At 53.9% G+C, this 25,373-nt stretch overlaps 1 protein-coding gene across 1 annotated transcript in view; it reads left to right on the forward strand.

Moving 5' to 3' along the window:
- LOC118676301 (transmembrane protein 51) overlaps positions 1-25,373 on the forward strand; it is a 155,103-nt gene that overhangs the window by 89,435 nt on the left and 40,295 nt on the right. The window contains exons 11-20 of the mRNA XM_036349955.1: positions 2,767-2,890; positions 4,733-4,863; positions 8,104-8,193; positions 9,496-9,600; positions 13,366-13,473; positions 16,056-16,139; positions 16,838-16,990; positions 18,072-18,267; positions 22,754-22,824; positions 24,661-24,813. Of these exons, the coding sequence (XP_036205848.1) occupies positions 2,767-2,890; positions 4,733-4,863; positions 8,104-8,193; positions 9,496-9,600; positions 13,366-13,473; positions 16,056-16,139; positions 16,838-16,990; positions 18,072-18,267; positions 22,754-22,824; positions 24,661-24,813 (1,215 nt within the window). The remainder of the gene's footprint in view (positions 1-2,766; positions 2,891-4,732; positions 4,864-8,103; positions 8,194-9,495; positions 9,601-13,365; positions 13,474-16,055; positions 16,140-16,837; positions 16,991-18,071; positions 18,268-22,753; positions 22,825-24,660; positions 24,814-25,373) is intronic.

The raw sequence follows: 25,373 nt of genomic DNA on the forward strand, positions 1-25,373 counted from the left end.
GCCCTACCCAGCCCCAGAAAGAGCCGTGGGCAGTGAGCTGGACAGGGGGGCACGGAATCCCAGCGCCCCAAACCCTGAGGCCTTTGCCAACGCCCGAGGGTAGCTGCTGGCTCACTCGTGGGGAATTTCATCAAACAAAAATCCTCCACCCAGCATTCCTGGAAGCACCAGTCATGTTCTCTCTTTCCAAACCAGATCCCGTTTGGTTTCCTTAAGGACTACTGTAAAGTTGGCCACAGATTGTGCACATAAATTATATCTCAACAAAGGCGACTGAAGAAAAGAAATTGGCCGCTAACGAGTGCTGGCCCCAGTGCACAGTGCAGCTTAGAACCTGGGTCAGGCGCGGGGCCCCTGCTCTCTGGCCCCGTCACTGCCTTTCTCTTCCGCAACCAACTTCAGGGGCGCAGCCTCAGGCCCAATCGGGGTGCCTAGAAAAGGTCATAGGTTGTGTGGTGGACCCAGGAGATTCTCCCAGGAGACTGTGAGCTCCAGGAGGGCAAAGACTAGACTCGCTGACCTTCATTACTCTGAACAAGAGGCCGCAGCGGGTTTGAACTCAAATCGAGGTTCACCCACTCATATGTTAGTTTCTTAGACATTCTATTGCCTGCAGGACCTTCGGCTGGAAGTACACAGCCCACGGCAGGTTGACCTATTGGTCTGATTGTTTTATATTCTCCCTGCGCCCTCAAAGATCTGCCCTCAAAGATCTTCAGTCTGCGATGTCACGGAGCTCCTGCAGCCTCTGCCAACCAGCCGCCAGTCGTTGTCTCGGAGCCCCCCCACCCCCAGCTCCACCCGGCCCTGTGGCCGCTCTCGTGGTGCCTGCTTCATTGCACAGCAGGACAGACGCTCAACTGCCTGGTGCTTTTGCAGTTACAGACAATACGGGCATTTATTTCGGTCGTGAGAGAAATAAAGGGATTTGAAGACTGTTTGGAGTTTTCCCACAATCTGAAACCCTGAAGCTCTGATGCTTCGGATGAAATCTTTTTTATCTGTCAGAAGCACTGGAGTCTTTGGGGGGGAGGGTGTTTTCCCATCCCTTCTGGAAGTTTCTGTCGTGCCTCTGGTATCAGGCAAATAAAAGCATTAAGCTGAGAAGAGCTAGATACTTTTTTAAAATAAATTATTCCAAGTGCCCTGTATGGAAAAGTTGCATGTTTCAGATGCCCCCAGGGAAAAAGTAAATGTTACTGCCCCAAAAGTCACAGATGGTACAGGAGATGGGTTAGAAAATGAAACAAAACCTTGATGGTCCGGTTAATTCTATCTGAGAAATAATGACTACATTTTTCTGAGACCAAAACCAAGAATAAAGGTTGTGAGCTCCATCTGGTGGCAAGGCTCTCACCACATTATGTGAGCTGACCCCACCCCCGTCATTTTTTTTTTGCTATGCTTACAGCATAGGACCATTACCAAGGATTCCTGTATTTGCTCTTTTTCTAAAAATATATTTTTGATTTCAGAGAGGAAAGGAGAGGGAGAGAGAGAAAAAAAGATCAATGATAAAGAATCATTAATCAGCTGCCTCCTGCACACCCCCCATTGGGGATGGAGCCCACAACCTGGGCATGTGCCCCAACCAGGAATCAAAGTGTGACCTCCCGGTTCATAGGTCGACGCTCTGCCTTATCCCCACCAGCATGGCTTTGTCTGGAAGGATGTCCGGAAAGTCATCTGGAAGATGTCTGGTCTAATTAGCATATTACCCTTTTATGAGTATAGATTCTCACAATACTACCAGCTTGGGGCTCCCATCACCCCACTTGCAGAATGAAAAAGGAAGCAAAGTTGGGTGTCCTCCCCGTGTTCCCACGGCCTGGAAGTGGCGGAGACCGGATTTGAAGGTCGCAGGCTGGCCCCGAGGCCACACTAGGCTTCCTAGCCTCTGGCTTTTCATGCGGGTTCCTAGAGCCGTGGGACAAGGCGGGAAGACCTGGAGCTAAAGCCTAGATGTGAGTCCTAATTCCACCTCTGACCAGCGGTGTGACCCGGCGCCAGCGACCTCGCCTCTCTGAGTCTCAGTATGCTCACTTGCAAAATGGGAACTGTAATGAGACGCCAGCCTTCAGTGATGCTGCGACGAGCTGTCAAGAAGTAGCATCTGTGCCAACCGGCGTGGCTCAGGGGCTGAACGTCACCCTATGAACCAGGAGGTCACAGTTCCATTCCTGGGCGGAGAATATGTCCAAGTGGCAGGCTTGATCCCCAGTGGGGGGCGTGCAGGAGGCAGCTGATCGATGATCCTCTCTTATCAATGATGTTTCTATCTCTCTCTCCCTCTCCCTTCCTCTCTGAAATCAATAAAAATATTTTTTTTAAAAAAAAAAGAAGAAGAAGAAGCACCTGAGAACGGGCTCAGGAAGCTCTGGAATGCTCTGTGACCTGCACACCCTTGTTACGACCATTGGAGGGAATTAATTCTGTAACCTGCTCCCCTCTCCTGAATTTTCCTCCGCATCCAGTGGTGCTGGATGATCTGGAACCAAGGGCTGGTCTATAGATGGCTGAGAGTTCAAAGGTCAAGGCAGGCACATTGGGGGATCAGCTATCCCAGCGGCAGCCGTGCCCGGGCCCCTGTGTGTGCACAAAGCTAAGCTCCATGTGCTGATTGCACAGCAAGTGGTGGCACTGAAGGAACAGGCCTCTCCCGTCCTTTTAACAGTGAAAAGCAGTGTTTTCTCCCACAGCCCAACCCAAGATCAGGTGGCCCCTTGGCCTGGGCGGCCCCTCTGACTGTCCCGCCTCCGCCCGCAGGTCAGAGCCCTGCAGCAGGGCTACAGCCAGGTGCTGTGCCAGACCCTGTCCGAGAGGAACTTGGAGATCACCTCCCTGAAGAGCGAGGGCGAGCACTTAAGGAGGGACAACGCCATCACTTCAGGTGCGCTCTCCCCGGGCTCGGGCCCCAGGGCTGCCCGCTCCGCTCATCCCAGGGCCACAGGCACCTCCACAGCCGCTGCCCCTTCCTCCGGGGGCGGGCCTTCGGCAGGGGGGTCAGTGGATTCCAATTGCCCCTGAGGGAGGCTTATTGCCATCCAGTTCCTAGGGCGGGGCCTGCTAAATATTTGAGTGAATGTGACCTCTTAGCTGGAAGGTCTGCTGAGCCCTGGGCTCCCCACGAGAGCACAGGGTGCCGTGGGGCTGGGGCAGCTCCACCAGCCACCTGGCCCTGGACACAAGCTAGAATGTAGGCCCCGTGGGGCCACGGCTTTAACACGAGGGCTGAGTGAGGATGTTCTTCTAATTGACTGACGGGGGTGGTCCTACCCCAAAGCCCAGGGGTGGAGGAGGGGCAGCCAGTGCCTGGGCCGGGGCACAGGACTCTTAACCCGGGCTCCTTCATTCCTTCCACGCATTTACTGAGCGCCTACCAGGTGCCAGGACCTGTCCTGGGGCTGGGGAGAGAGCCCTGGGCACGCGTCAGGTCTCTGAACTCACCGGGCTCACATCTGGGAGCGGGTGACCGACAAAAATAAGTGAACGTGAATAAACCAGCCCATTTCAGAGAAAACTGGGCAACGTGGTGGCAGAGTGCTTCAGGGGGTGAAGCGGAGGGAGAAGAGCTTCGTGGGTGGGCAGGACGGGTCTCGGAGGAGGTGAAGGCAGAGCAGAGAGCACCGTGCAGAGGGCCGAGGCTGGGCGAGCTGGCCGGGTGGGGGGCGCGGAAGCCCATGGGGCTGGAGTGGTGGAACCAGGGCCCCTGGGGCTGGGCATGGTCAGGCGGGAGGCAGGCCTAGCTCTCAGGGAGGAGTCTGGGTCTCGTTCTAAGGGTGCTGTGAAGCCATTGGAGTTTTTTAAGCAGAAAATGAGATGCCTAGAGACTGAAGAGGATGGTCAGTCACCAGGAAAAAGGGAGGGAGAAAAGCAGGCATTGAGTCTGGGGAGGGGCTATTATTCTGTCTTTTAACATTTTTATTGACTTCAGAGAAGAAGGCAAAGGGAGAGAGGCAGGAACATCAGTGATGAGAGAGAATCATCGATGGGTTGCCTCCTGCACACCCCACACTGGGGATCGAACCCACAACCTGGGCCTGTGCCCTGACCAGGAATTGAACCCTGACCTCCTGGTTCCTAAGTCCACGCTCAACCACTGAGCCACGCCTTGGGGCTGTTGTTATTCAAGTGCCGTACGCAGCCTAGGCTGAGCCATGTGTGCATCTGTGTGCTGTGCCCAGGGCCAGCCTGACCGCTGGCTTTTCCTCGGCCTCACCCTTTCCACACTCACACCCACATCCTCGACCCCACGCCACCCTGCCAGGCCTCCGCTATGCTCCCCTCTAACCTGGAATATCCTAAGACATTTGCTGAGCGCCCTGTACGGGCCAGGCACTGCTCCGAGCATCAGGAATATAAAGAGGAACTCGCTGAGCCCTTGCCTCCCCCCCCCCCCCCCGCCAATATCTGCTCATCGGGCCTCATCCACGCTTCAAGCCTCTCAGATACCACTTTGTTTGGTCCCCCCAGACCACCAGCATCGGTCATGCCCCGCGTCTCGGGCCCCCGCCCAGCCCTCTGAATCAGAGGCCCTGCACATCAGCAAGATCCCAGGTGTTCTGTGTGCACATCCAAGACTGAGCCGCAGGGGCTGGGTTATGCTGCAGTAACAAACAGCCCCGCCCATTCTCAGGGGTCCACGTTGGCTGACAGCAGAGGTGACCACAGGAATCCTTGTTGCCTCTTTGACCTCGGTGAGTCTTTTGTGGTCTGTTTGCTTTTTACACAGGGATGGTGTCCTCTTTGCAAAAAGATGTGATAGCCAAGGATGAGGAAGTTCAACAACTGAGGCAGGAGGTGAACCAACTGAAAAGTGAGAACAAAGAGAAGGATCTCCAGCTGGAAGCCATCAGCTCCAGAGTGAGTGTAGCTCTCAGGCAAAGAGGGGGCTGGTCTCCTCGCTCCCCTGGGCTCCCTCAGGCTCATCCAGCCGCCCCTGACACCTTGGTGAGATGAGGCCGGTGAGATGAGGGAGGAGGGAGGATGGCTGTGGTGAGTCACCTGGGAGGACTGGAAGCTGGGGGCCAAGTTCCTCGCAGCTTTTCAAAAAACACATTTGTGTCCCCAGCCCACATAGCTCAGTGGTTGAGCATCGACCTATGAACCAGACGGTCCTGGTTCGATTCCTGGTCAGGGCACGTGCCCAGGGGTTGTGGGCTCAATCTCCGGGGGGGCCTGATTCTCATCGTTGATGTTTCTACCTTTCTCTCCCTCTCCCCTCCTCTCTGAAATCAATAAAAAGACATATATATAAGAATGCATGTTTGTGACTCCGAATAAACGAGGTATTTTCGAATCTAGCATACGTTTTCTAACGCCTATTACAGGTTAGTTTGTTGAATCCCAACAACCAACACCTGGAGTGTCCAAAAGCAGGAGACGGCTTTATTGTACTGTGTACACCCAGGAAATACTACGTAGCATTTAAGACCAATGATGAGAGCTTTTGTCTATGAACTGGGAAAACAGTAAGCATTTAAGATTTTTAAACGTGAGCGGTATGACTCCAGTGTAAGATGTGAATACGGCGCGTGCCCTGCCGCTGCGAGGCTTAACATTAAGGCAGAGCAGGCTCTCTCCGCGGGCCGGGGGGGCGCACGCACGGGCCTCCTCGCGGCCCCGTCACCACGGTTTCCACAGCCGCCTTCACAGCAGAACGTCTGAGGGTCCGGATGCAGACATGTGACCCTCACTCCTGCCCTTGGACTTCAGTGTGGGTGAGAACGCCTCTGGGTAGGATGAGCTTGTAGGCACTGTAAGCGCTTTGTGGATGTAACTGACTGTTAACTAACTTTGCCTTCAAATCCTCATCCGATAGGGTAAGATTTCGTGGTGTTTGTATGACTTGTCCGTTTCGATGAGTCAAGGTAAAACCTCATAGCTTTCATCTCGGCAGGCAACTCTGATTCAAAGCGGCTGCCTGGTCAGCCGGCGATGTCTGCGCGGGTGCTGTCTGCACGGGTGCTGTCTGCACGGGTGCCGGGTGGAACAGACCGTGACATCCGGGAGACAAGGCAGATGGGACCTCTGCTGCTTAGCGTGAGGCCCAGTTTGGAGCTGGCGAACGGCAGAGCCTGATCAGGCTTTGGGGTCAGACAGGCCAGGGTGCAGCCCCAGAGCTTCTTTTGTAACTTAGCTGGCCTCCATTTCTCCATCTGTGAAATGGGGACAAGCTCTTTTTCTGAGGAGTGTGAGGCTGGTTTTAACTCTGTCCTCTGCCCCCAGTCGGCCGCACCACCAAGCTCCTGCCTCTGTTTCTTCCCAGCACATTGACGTCCTAGGCACCTTGTGTCGTGTGGGTGCGCACACGCGTGTGGGTGCGCACATGCCTGTGGGTGCGCACACGCCTGTGTGTGCTGGGGAGGGGTGCTTGTACACTGTTGCTAAGTAAGAGAAAGATGGAAAAACAGCGCCTGTCAGGCCAGTCTACTTCCTGACCCCTGTTTCCCTTTCCTCCTTGACCTTGGGATGAGGGCTCCTTCTGCTCCAGCCCGTGCCGGCCACCAGCACGTAGGCTCCTCATCAGGGGGTTGCTCCCATGAACACTGGGGTGCATGTTGTTGTTTAAATTATGTCTGTTGTTGGGGTCCGGCCCCAGCAGGACCAGGGGTTCCCAAAGGTGTGGACGGAGTCGGCGAAGAATGACACGGAGGCAGCGTTCAGTCGATCATCATAGCCAGGATCTCTAGCCAGGATCTCCAGCCAAGTTCTGTCCTTTATTGTCTTGTTACATCTGTATTTATACCAGTTGATTTTAATCCTATCAATTTCTATTCCAAAGGTTAGGGCGTTTCTTATCTCCATTCCAGGGAGTAAAGATTATGTAGCTTAAGCGTGATTGTTCGTAGTTAAAGTGATTAATTACCTGCCTGGCACTTAGTTAAGGGGTTTTATTCCCTCCCTAACTTCAGGGAAAAATCCCTACCTGGGGAAACAACCTTTCTCAGAGAGGTGACCTTGGTTAAAACACATAGTGTGCTAAGAAGGGGAGCAAACATATTAAGAACAGTATGCCATATATGCCAGGTCCCTTGAAACATGCTGTGCAGATGTTTCTTCCCTGCAGCGACTGTGTCAAGCAGCAAGGGTGGACCTGCTTCCGGCAGTCTGTCATAGTGTTGATTTTAGAAAAATAAGTAGATGGCATTAAAAAGCAAAATTTTTTAAGAAGAAAGGAAATGCTACCCTAAGAAATTAACATTAATATTTAATGTATACTCTTCTAGTGTTGTTTTTAATATATCACCTAGAAGTAAATAAATTATGTGTTCATATCTCACCGTGAATTAATGCCATGCACATTTAAACATCTTAAATGCTTACTATTTCCCTACGTTAATAAATAAAGGCTTATATCATTGGTCTTAAAAGCTACATAGTATTTTCCTGGGTGTACACAATACAATAAAGCCGTCTCCTGTTGTTGGACAGTCGGGGGGTTTTTTTGGTTTGTTTTTCAATGTTGCTAACAAATGCTGAGAAGACGTCCCTGAATCTACAGATTCGCTGATTTCCCTAGTCAGTGTCCTCGGGACACGTTGCTAAGGCAGGGACTTCTGGGTCAAAAGGAGGACATGCCTTTCTGCTCTTGCTGCCTGTTGCAGAACTGCCCTCCGAAAGGCTGCTCCCTTTATCCCCTCCCCCATGCCTGCCCCCCCACACGCCCCCATACACCAGGGCGGTTGTGTCTGTGAGATGAAGCCTGCGTAAAGCACCGAGAGCCATCCAGGCTCACCACCAAGTTCACTAGCGAGCCCCACCCCGTCCACGTGCTCCTGAAAGCTGTGCTCAGAGGGTCACAGAGGGGAGAATCCCCGTCCCTCCACCCTAAGTGCCCAGACTCCGCTAAGCCCGGTTTCTCCTGTGGCGCAGCCCGCCGGCTCTTAAAAAGGAACTGAGACACTTTCTTCCTCGGAACTCACGAGCAGGGTGCCCTGGGAGCTACCGCGGATCCTATGCGTCCACGGGACACAAATGGCCTTGGCCTGGGCGTGTGGGGTGCGATGGGATTAGACAGCAGCACGTGCTCTGCGAGGCCCCCGTGGGGACCTGGGACCCCTGGACAGCCCCCGTGGCCTGTTGCCCTTCTCTCTCCCACAGTGCTCAGTGCTCAAAGAGGCGTTAGAGAAGGAGGACGCGCAGAAGGAGCACCGGGAAGCCCAAGAGAAAGAGCTGAAGCTCAGCAAATCCGTGAGTTGAACTTCCTCGCTCCTGGGCGCCCACGGAAAGGCGTTGGCCTTCAGGCTTTGGTGAGAGCACAGACTCTGGGGTTCTATGACGGTTCTGGTTAAGGCCCTCTCCTCCCTCTTTGGTTTGCTGCCTCTACGACATGGGTGGGAAGACCCTGGAAACACACGCTCCCAGCATCCCCTGGGCATTGGCTCCACTGGCGCACCTGTTTCTCTTAGAGCTGGGCTGGGGTGGGGGTGGGGACAGGGACGGGGGCCGGCCAGGTGGCCGCCACATGCCACCAAAAGTCCACTGTGGCTCCTGCCCCTGGGCCTGTGATGCCCAAACTACTATGTCCCACCGTCTCACTTTGATCATAGTGACACTTTTATCGCTATCACCAACCCCAAATCCTTCCTGCAGGACCTTTACACCAATTCATGAAAGCAAAACAAAGAGGCAGGGTGTGCCTCTACAGAAGGCGACTATTAAAGATGCCGGGAAGGACCACAAAAATGAAAGCGTTCGTTTCCTGGGCCCATGGCAGCCTCTCCCACATCCGCAGGCACCGTTTCAGTTCGGGGGACGCACAGCGCCTTCAACACAAGGGGGACGCGCCCTTCCCCGTGTCGGGAGCGTTCCCGCTCTCTGCCCCAGTGGGAGAAAGAAAACCCGCATTGTTTTGTTCTGCCAAACCGTGCCCGTGGTGTCTTCCCAACCGCCCTCATTCCAGTTGATTGCAAAAATATACCCCGAGAGGAAACATCCTCATGAGTTGATGGATGTCTTGTACTGTTTCATCCCAGGCTACAAGCTGATTTTCAAACGAAACTAGCCATGTTCAATATATCACGTGGAAAAAAGTCTACAGTGGGGCCTTGACTTACGAGTTTAATTCGTTCCGTGACGGAGCTCGTAACTCAAATGACTCGTATGTCAAATCAGTTTTCACCATTACAATGAATTGAATGCTGGGCTGATGTTGTGGCGTTCGCTGTGACGTTCGCTGCGCCAACTAGCGGTGGGGTATCTGAAGCTGGCTCGTAGCCCGAATTTTAGCTCGCAACTCAAAACAAAAAATCGGCCGAGAGACGGCTCGTATCTCGAAAAACTCGTTAGTCGGGACACTCGTAAGTCAAGGCCCCACTGTACTTTGCTCTACAGACGTAGGCTTTCCCCCCAGGGACGGAGCTTAGCTGATCCCCGGTTAGGTTTTCGCCTTAATGAACCCGGCGGAACGAGTTATGGAGAGCCAGCCCTTCCCGCCCAGGAGTCGGGTCCAGCTGCCGTCAGGGAAGCTGACTTTTGTTAAAACTCTTCCAGCAAATCCAAGACATGGAGAGAGAAATGAGGATGCTGAGGGAGGAGCTGAGGAAGAATACTTCTGACCAGAGCATGATCTCTAAGACGCTTCGAGAAAAGAGCAAGGTATGGCCAGGGCAGCCTCGGCCCCGCCACCCCCGGGGCCAGGCGCTCCGCGCGCACCCTCTCCTTACCGTGACCCTGTGTGGTCTGTCCTGGTATTAACTCCACTTTACAGTTGGGGAAACTGAGGCTCACAGGGGCGAAGGAAGTTTTCCAAGTTCACTCAGGCAAAGTAGTTGCGGCAGAACTTGAATCCAGGTCGGTCTGGCTCCAGAGCTCGTGTGTGCAGCCGCTACCCCAGACTGCCTTCCGGTCTTAACTGTAAAATTATCCAGAATCGGTCCCTTAAACCAAGTTTGCCCACGATGTTCAAACTGAAATGCTGTGGCTGATAGTTCTGTGTGTGTGTCCCATGAGTCTTTGAGAGAGCTGTTTTTAAAAATCTCATCATGACCGTGGGTTTGTGCATTTCTTCTTTTAATATTGCCAGCTTTTGCTTCATATATTTCGAGGCCGTGTTACCAGGTGCGTGTACATTTAGAATTTTAATACAGTGGGGCCTTGACTTACGAGTGTCCCGACTAACGAGTTTTTTGAGATACCAGCTGTCTCTCGGCTGATTTTTTGCATTGAGTTGATAAAGTAATTTGAGTTAACGAGCTCCTTAATGAGCTCAGTCTCGGAACGAATTAAACTCGTAAGTCAAGGCCCCACTGTACTTCCCGTTGGAAAAGAGAACACCCTTGGATCATCATAGAAACGTCCCTCTTCATGTCTAGCAGTGTTTCTCCCTAAAAGTCTACGTCAGTGGTTCTCAACCTTCTGGCCCTTTAAATACCGTTCCTCATGTGGTGACCCAACCATAACATTATTTTCGTTGCTACTTCATCACTGTCATGTTGCTACTGTTAAGAATCGTCATGTAAATATCCGATATGCAGGATGGTCTTAGGCGACCCCTGTGAAAGGGTCGTTCGACCGCCAAAGGGGTCGCGACCCACAGGTTGAGAACCGCTGGTCTGCGTTGTCGCTAATGCAGCTCCATCAGCTACGCGGCCTTTCTGTTGGTTCGGGTTTTCATAGCATATCTCCTTCATAATTTTTCCGTCCATCTTTGTTTTTAAGTTTTTTCTCTCTCTTCTAAATAGCATGACTTTTTATAAAATCCAGTCACAGCCTTTGTCTGCTAGCCCGTTTATATAAAGTGCAATTGCTGGCGTATTGATTGGGGTTTAGCTCTGCCCTCTCGCTCAGTGCCCGCTGAGCTATATTTCCGCACTCTATTTCCTTTTCTCTCCTTTCTTGGGTTCTTTTGAGTTGATGGTTTTCTATCATTCCATTTTTGTCCCTGTTTGCTTGGAAATGTTTCGCTCTTTAATTATACTTTTAGAATAGTAAGACGATAGCATTACCCTGGACTTACCAAAATCCAGTATTAATTGAGTTTCTTACTCTTTTAGTGCTCGTCCCAGAGGCTGCACTATGCATTCTTGATGTAGTGTCAGTTGATGACTATGCCCTTGTCCTTGACAATGCTGGTGGCAGATTCTTTCAGGGGTGTGTGTGTGTGTGTGTGTGTGTGTGTGTGTCTGAAAAACATATGCGTAACCTTCGTTTTTGACTGAGCACTGAACCCCACGTTGGCAATGGTTTTCTTTCAGCACCTTCTAGGTGGCATTAGGTACCTCTTCCTAGTGTCTTTGGTTCCTGGTGTTTCTACTTTGAAGTCATGGTCAAGCCTAATATCGTACCTTTGTGAAAGCTGTTTTTTCTTGGGCTGCTTTTAAGATTCTCTTTTCCCTTGGTTTCCAGCAGTTTGGCGATGCTTTATCTGGGTGTGGGTTTATTTATTTTTTTTTTTTACCTTGTGTGGTGTTCACAGGGCTTCCTGAGCCTTTGGCTTGGTGTTCTGATTTGTTCTGCGCTGGGGGCTACCACAAGGCAGTGAGGAGCTCCCGAAGGCCGTAAACAGGACACGGATGCTGTTACCTTTGTGATCAATAATAACAGTGAAAATGACAGCTATAATTTCTCATGTATTATGCCAAACATTTCATCTCTTTTTAAAAATATTTTTATTGATTTCAGAGAGGGAAGGGAGAGGGAAGGGAGAGGGAGAGAGAGATACAAACATCAATGATGAGAGAGGGTCATCGATCGGCTGCCTCCTGCACAGCCCCCATTGGGGATCGAACCCGCAACCCAGGCATGTGCCCTGACTGGGAATCGAACCGTGACCTCCTGGTTCATAGGTCGATGCTCAACCACTGAGCCGCGCTGGCTGGGTTCATCTCCTTTCACCCTCGCCGCAACCCTGTGACCTAGACATTATCCTCCCCATTTACGGATGAGGGAGTCGAGGCTGCTAGTCACTAGCATTAAGTAGCCCAAAGTCGGTCAGTGGCAAAGCCAAGGTTGGGAGGCAGGTTTGTCTGATACCAATGACGGAGGCACAGCCACCAGAGGCGTGTGACTGTTCACAATGAAATTTATCAAAATTAAGGAAAATGTAGAATTCAGTTTCTCAGTCACACCAGCCACATCTCCAGTGCTCTGGCCAGGCATGGCTCACAGCTGCCGTGTTAGCCAACACAAACGCCAGGCCGTCCCATCAGACAGAGCTGCTCTACAGCTCGGCAACTCTCGGGACCATGGAGAATGTTCTGGAAGGGAATGAAAATAGAGGCAGGAGGCCGGTTATCACAGACCAGAGGTTCTCAGCGCCTGGCGGGGCCTTGCACAGGGTGGGAGCCGGGGAAGGAGCGGAGAGGCGGGGGACAGGAGAGGGACGGGAGCACCGGCTTGGAGAACAGTGGGTGTGAGAGAGGGAGAGGGGGCAGCGGGAGGTGACCCCCAGGCTTGAGGCAGGGGTGGGGCTGTTCATTACGGTGGGGACTACGGACAAGGGCAGAGTCCGGGGTTGGAGTCCGCTTTGTAGTGGGAGGAGAAGTCTGCTGACATAGAAGTCAGAGCACGTTTAGACCCGGGAGGGCTGTTTGTGGAGGAAACCAGGCCCAGGGAGCTTGCACGGCTCTTCCAAGTCCACATGGCTGGTGAGAGGCGCTTCCGCTGGACCCCTGGCTCAGACGTGAGCTGTAAAGGGCTCCTCTGGCTCTTCTATTACATCTGCGTGACCCTCCCCCGCCTCAGCTCCCGAATAAACAGCTGTGGAGCTTTTCAGTACAAAACCTCTCATTTATTTAGGAGAGTTTGCCTCATTTCCTGATAGTGCCAGAGCCCTGGGCTCAGCACGTGCTCCCAAAATGTCCATTGTTCCAAAATGAATTGAGCAGCTGCAGGGTCCCGTGATGGCCAGCAGAGGGCAGCACCGGGCACTCCCAAGCTCCCCTCCAGTTGAGGGGGAATGAATCTGCTGGCTTCTCTGCTGTAAACACCTTCTCTCACAGGCTGATCCACTGCTTAGCCAGCCTCCCAGAGTGGGTTCCAGAGCCCTCCTAGGAAGTACTGCCTGGGCTAACCACTGCGAGTCCCCACGATACCTCTGTGAGGCGGTACTGGTGTCCTCATTCCCATTTGACAGATGAGAACACTGAGTCACAGAGCAGGGAGGTAACTCTCTCAGGGTCCTAGGGCTCGTTAGGGGCTGAGCTGGGATTGGAGTCTGCGGTTGAAAAAACAGAGATGAGCCCAGGATGCAGAGCTTGGCCCTTTCCCCTAGGAGCCGGGTGTACCCCAGGGCACGCCCGTGACCCTGCAGCCGTCCCTCCCCCTCTGGGACTCCCCGGGCCATTAGCCCTCCTAGAGGGATTTCCCAGAGTGCACTATGACCACATTAGCAGCAAGTGCCTGCTTTCATCGCCCTTTCAGGTTGAAGAGAAGCTTCAGGAGGATTCCAGAAGGAAATTGCTTCAGCTCCAAGAAATGGGGAGCAGAGAGAGCCTCATTAAAGTCAATTTGGAAAGGGCAGTAGGTCAGGTAGGCGAGCGAGCTCCAGAGCCCCTCCGTGGCCCCGTTCCCCAGGGGTTGTCCGCGCCCAGTGGCTGGTGGGAAGAGTGAGGAGGAAGACGGCTGTGGTTTGCTTCTCCCACAAGCAAACCAGGTCCCGTTGACCTCCTGGGCTGCAGCTTCACGTGGCTCCTGCCTCCCTCCCCGTGGACGTCCCCAGGGGCATTCCCTGCTGGGAGCCGCCCATCCGGGGGTTCGCTGTCCCCCAAGACCCTGGCCACAGCCACCCTTCAGTGCCCGCCCCCATTAACCAGCCGCCCGCTGTTCCCTCCTGGGAAGGTCTGAGCCTCTTGGCCCCCAACAGTGTTGTTAGTACTTTCTCCCCGACATTTCCATCCTGACATTCACCACTCCCCTCCCTCTGGGCCCCCAGCAGAGGTCCCGTCAGTGTCCACGAGGAACTGCCACTTCTCTTAAGAAAGTACAGCTCATGCAGACGGAGGCGACACCGGGCAGGGTGGTGAGCAGGCTGCCCAGCTGGTCGGGGTGCCTGTTCGGCCCGTGGCCCCTCCCCGTACACAGGGCCAGAACATGCAAATGAGGCTTCATCAAAGGCTAAGCGGGAGCCAATGGGAAGCCGGGGCAGGGGCACTGAGCCTCCGGAATGTGGCCCCCCAAGGGCAGCCCACCGGGGGCTCCCCCTCAGGGCCCCTCCTGGCAACCACGGCTCCAGGGCATCCAAGAACGCTTAGCGTGCACACGTGTTTGTGCTTTTTTGCCGGGGAGGAAGGGTCCAGCATGCTGCTCCGTGGATTCTCAGCAGGGTCTGTGAACCCCAAAAAAGGTGAAGAACCGCGATCCTAAGGATCCTTCCATCCCACCCAGCCCAGCCCCTACGCCAGTGACGGCGAACCTTTTGAGCTCAGCGTGTCAGCATTTTTAAAAACCCTAACTTAACTCTGGTGCCGTGTCACATAGAGAAATTTTTTGATCTTTGCAACCATAGTAAAACAAAGATTTATATTTTTGATATTTATTTTATATACTTAAATGCCATTTAACAAAGAAAAATCAACCAAAAATAATGAGTTCGCGTGTCACCTCTGACACGCGTGTCATAGGTTCGCCATCACTGGCTGGGCTTGGTCAGAGGCACACAGTTCCTGATGGTGCTGACCACCAGGCAGATTTTAAAGCTCCTTCAACAAACATCACCACCGTCACCCCAGGGTCACTTCTCCTGCGGGGACCGACCCCTTAGTGAGGGCAGAGAGCTTGCCCGTCTGGGCTTGCCCTGTGCGCCCGGGCTGCCCCTCCCCGCCCCTGCACGCTGCACGCCAGCACCCCTATGCGAGGGCATCACCTGAGCCCCTTGCCCAAGTGCCAGGGTCCAGGTTATGACTCCAGGAAGCAGTCACCTGGGAGAGGACTCTGAGAGACACTGAGGTTCCTTCCGGTCTAGACTCAAGCGAGGAGGAGCCCCTCTCTGTCCCCGGACTCCCCCAGCCCAGCCCCTGTCTCCACGTCCTGCTCTCTCTCTCTCAGATCCACCCTCCCCCAGGCAAGTGATCCAGGACGGGAGAACCTGTCCCTCCACCCTGCGCAGTCCTACAGGGTCCTCTGCTGGCGGTGGGGCCGTCACTCAGGGCCTCTCCACATAGCCGCCTCCTCCTCCTCCTCCCCTTGGCTGTGAAGCCAGAGGAGGGCATGGGGCGCCCAGGCACCCGGTCGCTGCTGCAGGCCGCCGGCCCGCAGGGATGTCCTCAGGAGAGTCTCACTCTGCGGCCTGGCTGCCAGAGCTCCGCGGTGCGCAGGGCACGCCTGTGTCTCGGGCCGCTGACCTTCAGGCTGATTCAGCGGCCCTTCCGCCCCTTCAGGACTCTGTCTTAGGGTCCTCCACGGCCAAACACCCAGGCCCAGGGCCACCACGCTGGGAAATTCCTAGATAAACTTAGGCTCCTTTGCCTCTGCCTTCGCATGGAACCTGGGGCCCCTTGAACTTGCAGTTCCGTAAGCCCTGATTTCATGTAACTGTGCTGTTTCATCAACCGTCATCGGTTAGCGCCAGCCCCAAGGAGGCCCTCGAGAGCGGGCTGGACCGAGCAGATGGACAGATGTCTCTGTTCACAGCATTCAGTGAGCGTTCACTGGGTGCTCTGTGCCAGGCACTGTGCCAGTCGCCAGGGACACAGAGAGGAACATGATACCCAGGGTCTTCGGGGCGCGAAACGGCAGGAGGGAGTGAATCCCTCGGTCCCCAGGCACCCTTGCTGTGACAGTTTCCTGGGGCTGACAGCCTCCATATTTATTTCACAGTCTGGGGCCGGCTTAGCAATCACGGCAGAGCGCTCCGGGCCCCAGGCTTCCCACTGCATAATCGGCAGCAAGTGGCTCTTCTGGGTCAGGCAGGCAGGCCCAGGAAGTAATTAAAACCGGCTGCTCCCTCCCTCCTGTGGGCACTGCCCCTTCCAGTGAGTGGTGGAGAGCTTACTACCATGGCATGGCCATCCAAGGCGCTCAGGCCCCCCTAACTAACTGATTTCTCCTGGCCCCCACGGCTGGCCGGCTGCAGCTGCCCCCCCTGACTCAGTTGCCTTCTCTTTGTGCGGCAGCTGGAGCATTTCAGGAGCCAGGTCATCAGGGCCACCTACGGGCGAGCCAGGCCGTTCCAGGACAAGCCCGTCACCGACCAACAGGTTCGTCGGCCCTTCGCGCTTCCTTCCCCGGGGACCTGGGACTGCAGGCGCTGGGAGCATATGTTCCCGGGTTTTGTTGGTGGCACACATTGTTCACACTGCTGCCACACCATAAAGATTTGTTTAGATTTCATGGGGTTTCCTGGCTTTCTCAGTGAAACGCCCTTGAAATGTTTCTGTGAACATCAAACCAAATTGCTCAGGGTGACTCTGGTCGCCAGACGCGCAGGGGTAACCCTGGTTAGCACCCTCGTTAGCATCCTGAGAAAGGGCTGCCTCACTCAGACAGACAACGCGTCCATCCCGCCTGTCCCTTCTGAAGAGGGAGAGGTGAGGACGGACTTCTGGCTGCCAGGGGCCTTGTTCGTTCCCAGCGATTCTCCCCTACGCTCTGTGTTGGCGGCTCTCGGCCCCAGAACAACCCGACCCTCAGCATCAGGTTGTGTTATTAGTCGCTCCTAAAGGGCAGAAAAATCTAGAACAAGTGAATGGCAACTATACAGGCCTTGGTATCTTCAAAACCGTCTCGGATCCCAGGAAACGGGTCCTGGTGACAGCGCCGATGGCGGCCGCCAGAGCCATGGCCCACGCCTGGCAGGACGGCCCTCGCCACCTGCAGAGACGGGGTGGCGCTCCCAGCTCCCTCCTCCCGGGGCCAACCTGTGTTTTAAATCATTTTTTTTTTTTTTTGTCACCAGTTAATAGAGAAGATCATCCAGGTCGCGGAGGACAGCGCCAGCTTCCAGCAGAAAAAGTGGAGCCTGCAGAAGGAGAGCCAGCTCAGCCACTCCAAGCAGGAGGCGCTGGCGGACAGCATCGAGAGGCTGCAGGCGGCGCTGGACAGCTGCCAGGTGGCCCTGCCTCCCACAGTGTCCCCTCTGTCGGAGCCCGTGCCGCTGGCGCGGGAGCCTGTCCGGCCTCCGTGGAGCAGGTCGGGCAGGGTGCCCTGCTGCCGTGCCACCTTTCCTCTCCTGGGAGGACCTCAGAGAATGCCCCCGGGCGGGGTGGGGGGACAGGAAGAGAAGAGATGCCTACACTCTGAGTACTTCCGTGGGAGGTCAAGGACCCCAGGGGGCAGTAAAAGAGCCCTGAGTTATCTCCAGAGAAATCAGAGAAGCAGGCCTGCCCTTTAGCTGCTCTTCTTTCGGGCCCCGCCACGGAAAGGCTGTTCGTAGCCCTGGTGCCTCACCGGGGGTGGGGGACCTTCTCTCTGCCCAGGGCCATTGGGATACTTATAACATCATTCCCGGGCCGTACAAAACCACCAACTTAAAAACCAGCCTGCTATGTTTGGTCAAACCATCAACTCAGCCCTAATGCCTTGGTAGGGCCAGACCAAATGATTTCTCCGGCCCCTGCCTTAGCCTGTGGAGGGGGCGGGCCCACAGGGTCTGGCCCAGCCCCCGGGGCCCCACTCAGGGAGAAGGCAACTGCCTCTGTGTCTCTGGAAATCAGCTGCTATTGTTTGGGGAGTTTGTGCGAATGTCAGCGTGTCAGCTCTTTCAAATCAGGAAACGGCACTTTCTGACCAGCTTATGTGTTGATCTCAGCAGGAATTTTGACAAATAAAAATAGCCAAATTCAGTTCTCATTTCAGCCTATTGTCCTTGGCAATTTGGCTTTGAATTTGAATAGACCCAAGTGGGGTTTCTTTGACCACCAGAAGTCCAGGTTAGAGTGCAAACAAAATAATGCCCCCCCTTACATCCCCCATCCCTCCACCCCCACCCCAACTCCACCACCTCCCATCCCCCCACCCCACCCCCACCAAAAAAATTAAGCAACTAAAACTGGCCCCAGGCGCTGACATGGGGCCCTGATGCTTCATGGCAAAGTCAAGACGTTCTTCACAGGTGGTGTCGGGTGGGGTTTCTGGGCCCCTCACCATCCTGTCTTTCCAGGCGGCCCCTCACGATCCGTGTCTCTCTGCAGGCGTGCATGAAGGTGTCTTGCTGCAGCACCGACCTGAAGAAGGAGGTAGAGCTCCTCCAGTACCTGCAGGTGAGCCCACCTGTGTCCGGGCTCCAGAAGGCGGCGCTGGACATCGTGCGCCTGTCGCAGTCCTGGCTGGAGGACACCGAAGGCCTCCTCCGCGACGTAGGGGTCCAGCTGCCCGGCTCCGACAAAGGTGACCGGGCCTTTTTTCTCACGTAGCTGCACGACTCTACAAGGTCGTCTTGAATCCTATCACGAAGGGACATCTGTTGAGGAAGGCTTCTTGGGCGTGTGGCCAGGTACCCCCTGCTCCAGACTCGCCTTGCTTCTCCCCTTGAGAAGAAATTTGCCTTAAAGAGAGAGAGAGAGAGAGAGAGAGAGAGAGAGAGAGAGAGAGAGGAACATGAGACTTGATTACTGAAGAAAAAATGAGACATGACAAAGGCCAAAGGATAATTAAATCAAAATTGTACTCAATCTTATCTCTCAGCAGTAAGATATACTGTGAAATATATTTTTATATTGACTGTTAAATATGCCTTTAATAGACCTTTTTTAGGCGTGGTTTTGGTTCACAGCAAAACTTAGAGAAAAGTACAGGGATATCCCATCTGCCCGCTGCCCCTGCCCGTGCACGGCCTCCCCGGGTATCAACACCCTCCGCCAGAGGAGCATTTACTACCATTGACGGCCCGACATGGCGCGTCCTCGTGGCCCAGAGTCCGTGGTCTACATGCGGGTTCGCTCTTGGTCTAGTCCGTTCTGTGGGTTGGGACAACTTCATGAGGACAGGCACCTGCCACTATACGTATATCAGACAGATATTCTCACTGCCGTGCAAACCCTCTTTGTTCAGCCTGTTTGTTCATCCCTCCCCCCGCCCGCAGCCTCTGGCAGCCACTGGTCATCTTACTGTCTCCATAGTTTTGCGTTTTCCAGAAGGTCAGAGAGTTGGAATCGTAGTGTGTGTATAGCGTTTTCAGGCCGGCTTCTTTCACTTCGTCATAAGCTTTCACATTTCCTCCATGTCTTTCATGGCTCCGTGGCTCATGTCGTCTTAGTGCTGAAAGGTATTCCGTGGTCGGAAGGCCCCACAGTTTGTTCCTTCTCCACGGAGGGAGGGACATCCTGCTTTCGCCTGCGTTTTGGTGATTGTGAGTGAAGCTGCCCTAAACGTCCGTAGGCAGGGTTTGGTGTAGAGCAAGTTGTCAGCTCCTTGGGGGAATGATCAAGGCGCGGGACTGCTGGATTGTGTGGGAAGAGTGTATTTAGTTTTGAAGGAAACCACCAAACTTGGAGACGGTCATCTTGGCCACGAGTGGAAAATGCCCTGGAAGGTGGCAGCGCGGAGCAGCAGTGAGGAGGTGGTCACCAGCGATGACGGTGGCTAGCACTGGAGCGGGGGCGGGGATGGAGAAAGAAGTTTATTTGGGGGTCACCATTCTTTATCCTGTCCTTACAGACCCACAGTGTACATTAGTGGAGAAGAGATCTGCAGAGATCTGTTTAATATTGCTCAGGCCTCCAGGCTGTGCCATTAGCTTGGGCAGGGACAGAATGACGTGTTTGCGTTCTCTGAGTGAGCCGTATCCGATGCCCGCCCTGAGCCAGGCCCAGGGAAAGCCCCACGGGTATCCCGGCAGGATGGTTCCCAGTCTGCACTCTGGAGACCAGCCACGCTTTGGCTCTCCACTGCGCACTCGCCAGCTGTGTGAGAGTCACCTGACTTCTCTGTGCCTCGGTTTGCCTGTTTATAAAACAGGGATAAAATCTCAAAAGGTTGTTGTGAGGGTTAAACGATGTGATGAGCACACACATGGCCGGGCCTGGCTCACGGAGCCTTAATAAATGTGACCTGCCATCGCCGTCGGCCTGGCTCACGGAGCCTTAATAAATGTGACCTGCCATCACCGTCGGCCTCAAATACTCGTGGACTTACTGCAGCCACCAGATGGGTGGGAGCACAGGCTGTACAGCCCGATCTACTCACACCGGGGAGACTGTGCCCGCAGGCCCGCCCCATCTCCACGTTGGCAGCAGATGGGGTTTTCTTAGCCCTGAGCGCTCCGTTGGGCTGAACCCAAAGAGCACTTTCCAGGCCACCTTCCTGGAGAGATGACAATGGGCCGAGTGTCCCAGCTGCCTCTTGGCAAAGCCGGGACTCGGTCCGGGTCCCTCTGATCTCAGAGCCCCTGCTCTGCACCACCATGCCCCCTGCCTTTTAGAATGCTGTCCTAAGAGACAAAACAGACCTCACAAGCCAGGTTTGTAAATCCTGAAACAAATTCCCCGGGAGAATCCCGGGAGAAGGAAGCCCCTGGCATTGTTGGGCGATGTCGTAAGAGGCCCAGAGGTTGGAGCTGCTACGAAAGATCTGACTGGCGAAGGATGGGCCGCGTGGTCCCGCTGGGGAGATAGGAAACATCTAAGGAGGAACCTTGAAATTTCGTTCCCCACGCCTCCCACCGGGTTTCTCGGGGCCTCTTGATAAGGGCAAGGACAGACTCGACATGTTTCTTGGCCAGCGCCGTGTTTGTGTCTCCTTCTGCAAGGCTTGGTCACAAACAGAAGGCTTCCCACGTGCGCAGGAGTCGCTCTTTCTCTGATATCCGAGCTAAGCGGTATTTTTAAGTGAAAAAAAGCAAGTTGTAATACAATATGCATAGTGTACTCCCATTTTTGTTTTTTGTTTCTTTAATGTCAGTATCTGATCAAAAGAAAAATCTGGAAAAAAAGACAAACCTGTGGAGAGTATCCCAGCATTTATGTAGGGCCTTTACTTTCCCTCATTCCATACTACTTACTGTGCACCTACTGTGCGCCGGCCACTGAAGATTCAGCAGTGCGCTTCCCACAGGCGGATTTCAGTAATGTTGGATTTCTGTAATAAGCACATGCAACTTTTGTAGCCAGAACTATCTGGAAGAACGGCTCCTTCTCCCAAAGAGAGAAATCTCGTTTTGATCACTGTTCAGCGTTGAATCTAGAAACATAATCGCTCACCCTGTCTTCCCTTCAACCTCCTTGACTCCCTCCTGTCCTTAACCCTCTCTGGGTCCTACCCAGGATTTGATCCTTCCCCTGGGGTCCCTGGGTCACAGGTTGCAGCTGAGCACAATCCCAGCCCCAGCCCAATTTAACCACCGCAAATCCGGGCACGTGCCCGGTTCTTATAGCCCAAGCCAGCGCCACCCAGGCCGCCTCGCCTCTGTGCCATCTAGCTCTCCTCCCAGCACACCTCTCCCCACACACGCTTCCCATGAACTGACCCAGCCCTTGACTCTGGAGCCTCCGGTCTCTTTAAAAGAGAAAGACAGACTTGGGTCTGAATTCTGATCCCACCGCTGACCAGACCTTGCTGAGCCTCTGTGTCTCGCCTGTAAATTCAAACACATTTCCTTTGCTGGATTGCTCGTAACGATGAGAAAATGTGTGTACACTCCTGGCTCGGTGCCTGGCACACAGCAGGTGCTTCATACCTGGTAGCTATTACCTTATTCTCTTCCATGATGGAAGTTCTCAGAAAGTTCCATGGACGGAGATCAGGGCTCCCGCACGAGCGTGTTCAGTTCCACATCCCCCTTCCTCCCTGTACCCGCCATTTCTCCCTTCCCCCCACCTTCCCCACCGTGTCCTCCTTCCCTGTGTCCCCCTCCCCTCTCTCCCCAGAGAACTGTGCGTGCACGGCCCTGAACTGTGACCTCTGTCTTTGGCGCCTTCAGCCTTTCTTTCTTTCACTCCTCCTCCTTACCCTCAAGCATGCCCTTCCAGGTGGTAATTCTTCTCTGGGAGCCCCTGCCTCTTCAGCTCCCTTTCCGCCACCCGCACTCCTGTCTCACCGATGACCTTGAAGAAGTGTGGAACGCCCTCTGTCTTCACTGCCCGCATCCTGCTTTGTCTTTGCCTCTTGGCTTTGCCCCTGCTGAGTAACCGCCATGGAGCCCTCCCGCCCCAGCCGGCCTGCCATCCTCCCCCCGCCCCCGTTCTCTCTTGCCTACCCAACACGCTTGGTTCTCTATCTCAAAACCCTCTCGTCCTGGGCCCTCCCGGGCCTGGCACACCTGCCTCTCTCCTGATGGTCTTGGTTTGTTCTGAGCAGCCCCTTTCTCCAATCCTGTCCCTAGCCGGGTGTTTCCTCCAGGGCACCATTGGTCCTCCTCTCTCACCTCCTTTCTCGTGGAAAAACTCTCCGCTCCGCATGCTTCCTCAGCCACTCCAGGCAGAGATGGCCAGATGGGGCCCCTGGCCGCGGCCATGTCCACCAGGAGGCCCATGAAGACCCTGGATGAGCTGGGCTGGCCTTGCGCACTGAGCATGCCCAGCTCCCTGCTGACCACCTCTCCTTAGGGTCCTTCCAGCACCGTGTTCTCCTTCAGGCTCTGGATCTTGTCCCTCAGCCTGAGCCGTCAGCTCACGGCTTTGCACACGGTGGGTACTTAGTCAACAGGTGATCCGTGGACGGCTTTTCATCTGCCACCTCCAGAAAGAAGCTTGGCTCGGAGCCCGTCCAAGCTGATGAACCATTTCGGAAACACGAGTTTGGGTGGCAGCTCACGTCTTCCTGACGGGAGGGCAGCGCTGCCCTCGCCCACCTGCCGGCAAGCTCTGCTGAATGCTGTTAGAAAGCAAAGGAGGTGAACTGAGTAGATACTTACCTTCTTCTCGCTTCTCTTTTCAAGGGTTGTCTCTGTATCTGAAGCATCTTCTGGAACATTATAAAAAAGTCACGAGCCGGACCCAGGAACTTCAGGTAACTTCCAGCTTCTGGAAAGTTCAGGCCGGCGCCGCCTCGGCGTACACTCAGCGCTGTGCATGTTAACCCTGTTTGCCTGTTAGCGGCTCAGTCCACACCCCCCACCAGGTGAACCCGAATCTCCATCTGCACGTGAAGGGATTCAGGCAGGCTGGCTGAGATGGCCCAGGACGGCAAGGGCAGGATGCTTGCTTCCCTCCATCAAAACCCCGAAAGGCTTCAAAGCCATCAGATCTTGAACATTATGCTTAGCAAATGCAGTGGAAGAGGTGTAGCTGGCCAGAGTCCAGGCAGCAGAATTACCAAAAGTTACATAATGACAACACTTTAGAGGCAACGTGATCCTCCGGGATTGTATCGCCCTGACGGTCATCGCCATAATAACGCCGCGTAATAAACACCCACACCACGTGAGAGGCCTCCCACAGTCACTGCCCACTGCCTGCAGGCTGCCGCCAAGTATCCGCTGACCCTGATGGGCTTGCTCCCTGTCCGTGCTGGCCTGCCCTTGGCCGGTCCAGGCTGGCCTCAGCCGGAGCAGCTCTGCTTTGCTTGGTGTGTCCTCGCTCCTCCAGCAGGCCGACCCGAGCATGCTCTCGTGGTTAGCAGAGGCGAGAGAGAAGCAGGGCCCGTCATGGAGAGCTTCGCAATCATGCTCTGTTTGTGTTATGCCTATTATATCCCACTAGTAGCCCTGCACACAAATCCGTGCGCCAGTAGGTTGCTGCCACCCTCCTATAGCTCCCCGTCCCCCTGTGTCCCCCCTCATAGCTTGCTGCCAGCCCACTTGTACCTCTCGGGCCCACCCTCCTGCTGATCCGTGATCTGGTCTTGACGCGCTTGGTCGTTACGCCTCAGGGTGTAACGGCTAATTAGCATGTTCCTCTCTTATTATATAGGATTGGCCAAAGCTAGTCACATGGCTGAGTTCAGTGTCACTGGGAAGGATAGAGGTGGACCCTGAAAGTCACGTAGCCAAAGACACAGGAGGGTGGAGTGTTGGGACCACAACTGTGGTCAGTCACGGGCACCATCTCATCCAGGGGTCAGCAAACTTTCCCAGTCAAGGGCCACGTGGTAAATAGAGCTTCACAGATGGCTTGGCACGTCACACAGTCTCTGCCACCCCTGTTCGACGCTACTGCTGTAGAGCAAAGACGCCACAGAAAACACGTCAGTACATGCGCATGATGGGCATGGCCCTCTTCCAATAAAACTTTATTTACAAAAACAGGTGGTGGACCACAGTAGGCCTGCAGACCGCAGTTCATCAACCCCAGATCTAGTCCATTCTCCTTATTTTACAGATGTGGACATTGAAGTCTAGAGGCTAGGTGACTGTTTCAATGTCACACAGTTAGTTGGTGGAAGAATCAAGACAAAAGTTCAGGCCTTCTGGCCCTCGCTCCCTGCTTTTTCTGACACGCGGCAAATAATAATTAATGACTCTGGCTACCATTTACTCCGCACCTACTGTGTGCTTAAAGCTTCCCATCACTCCCTCAGTTAATCCTTAAAACACTATTATTGACCTCATCTTCTACATGAAGAAGCATCTAGAAAAAGCTAGAACTAAGATTCTATCTAGATTCTGAGTCTGGGCTCCTAACCACGGTACTCTACTGCTTTCCTACCAGTGACCAGGCTAAGCATAGATTTTCCTTGTGTTTAAGAAAGTTTCGCATAAAGCTTTGTCCCTCCCCACAAAGGTAAACGACTTGTAAAAAAACAAACAAACAAAAAAACACAAACAAACAAAAAAAAAAACATGGAAAAGACTGCTGCCCTTAGCCCTGTCCCCCATTAGCTTCAGTGTCCTTTCTCTCATTTCAGAACAAGATCAGCAGTTCTGAGGAAACTCAGAAGTCTTTGCTGCAAGAGACACTGCGGGAGCATCTGGCAGAGAAGGAGAAGCTGAGCAAAGAGAAGCAACAGCAAGAGGAGAAGCTGAGGGCCAGAGTCAAGTGGCTGATGGAAGAGAAGGCGGTAAGGTCCCTGTCATTTATTTTTTTCTACTGAAAATGGAGGCAATGGCCTTTTCTATGACAAATTAAGAGCGTGTCCTTAGGTGGAGAAATCTCAGCAAGTCCTCGTTTGGTGTTATGGAACGAAATTACTCCAAGGGGTGAGTGATGTTGGAGAAGTTAACATGGGGCTTGAATTCTGAAACTCAGAGCAAAACCAACTTGAAAAGGAAAGCTTATTGAAATTTCTAGAACTGGTAGCTCATTTGTTGAAATGCTGCAGATGATTTTACCATCGGAGTTGTCACCGCAGGTCCTGGGTTGTTCTAAGTATTTGCAAGACCAACGTCATGTTATTTCAGTCTTTTGCTTTCTCTTTATACATATTGATTCCAGTCTTTTGCTCTTCCCTTACACTTACCAGGGAAAACAAATGGCCAAAATAGCTGCTCGCTTTTCTAGAAACCAAGCCAAGTACTAGAGGACACTTTACAGGGGCACCTCTCAAGCTCCAAGGCGCCTGAGGGTCACCTGGGGGTCTTGTTAAAGCGCAGATCCTGACTCAGCAGGTCCGGGGTGTGG

This window comes from Myotis myotis, unplaced genomic scaffold (assembly GCF_014108235.1).
Source record: "Myotis myotis isolate mMyoMyo1 unplaced genomic scaffold, mMyoMyo1.p scaffold_m19_p_2, whole genome shotgun sequence".
In the NCBI taxonomy this organism is placed as follows: Eukaryota; Metazoa; Chordata; class Mammalia; order Chiroptera; family Vespertilionidae; genus Myotis; species Myotis myotis.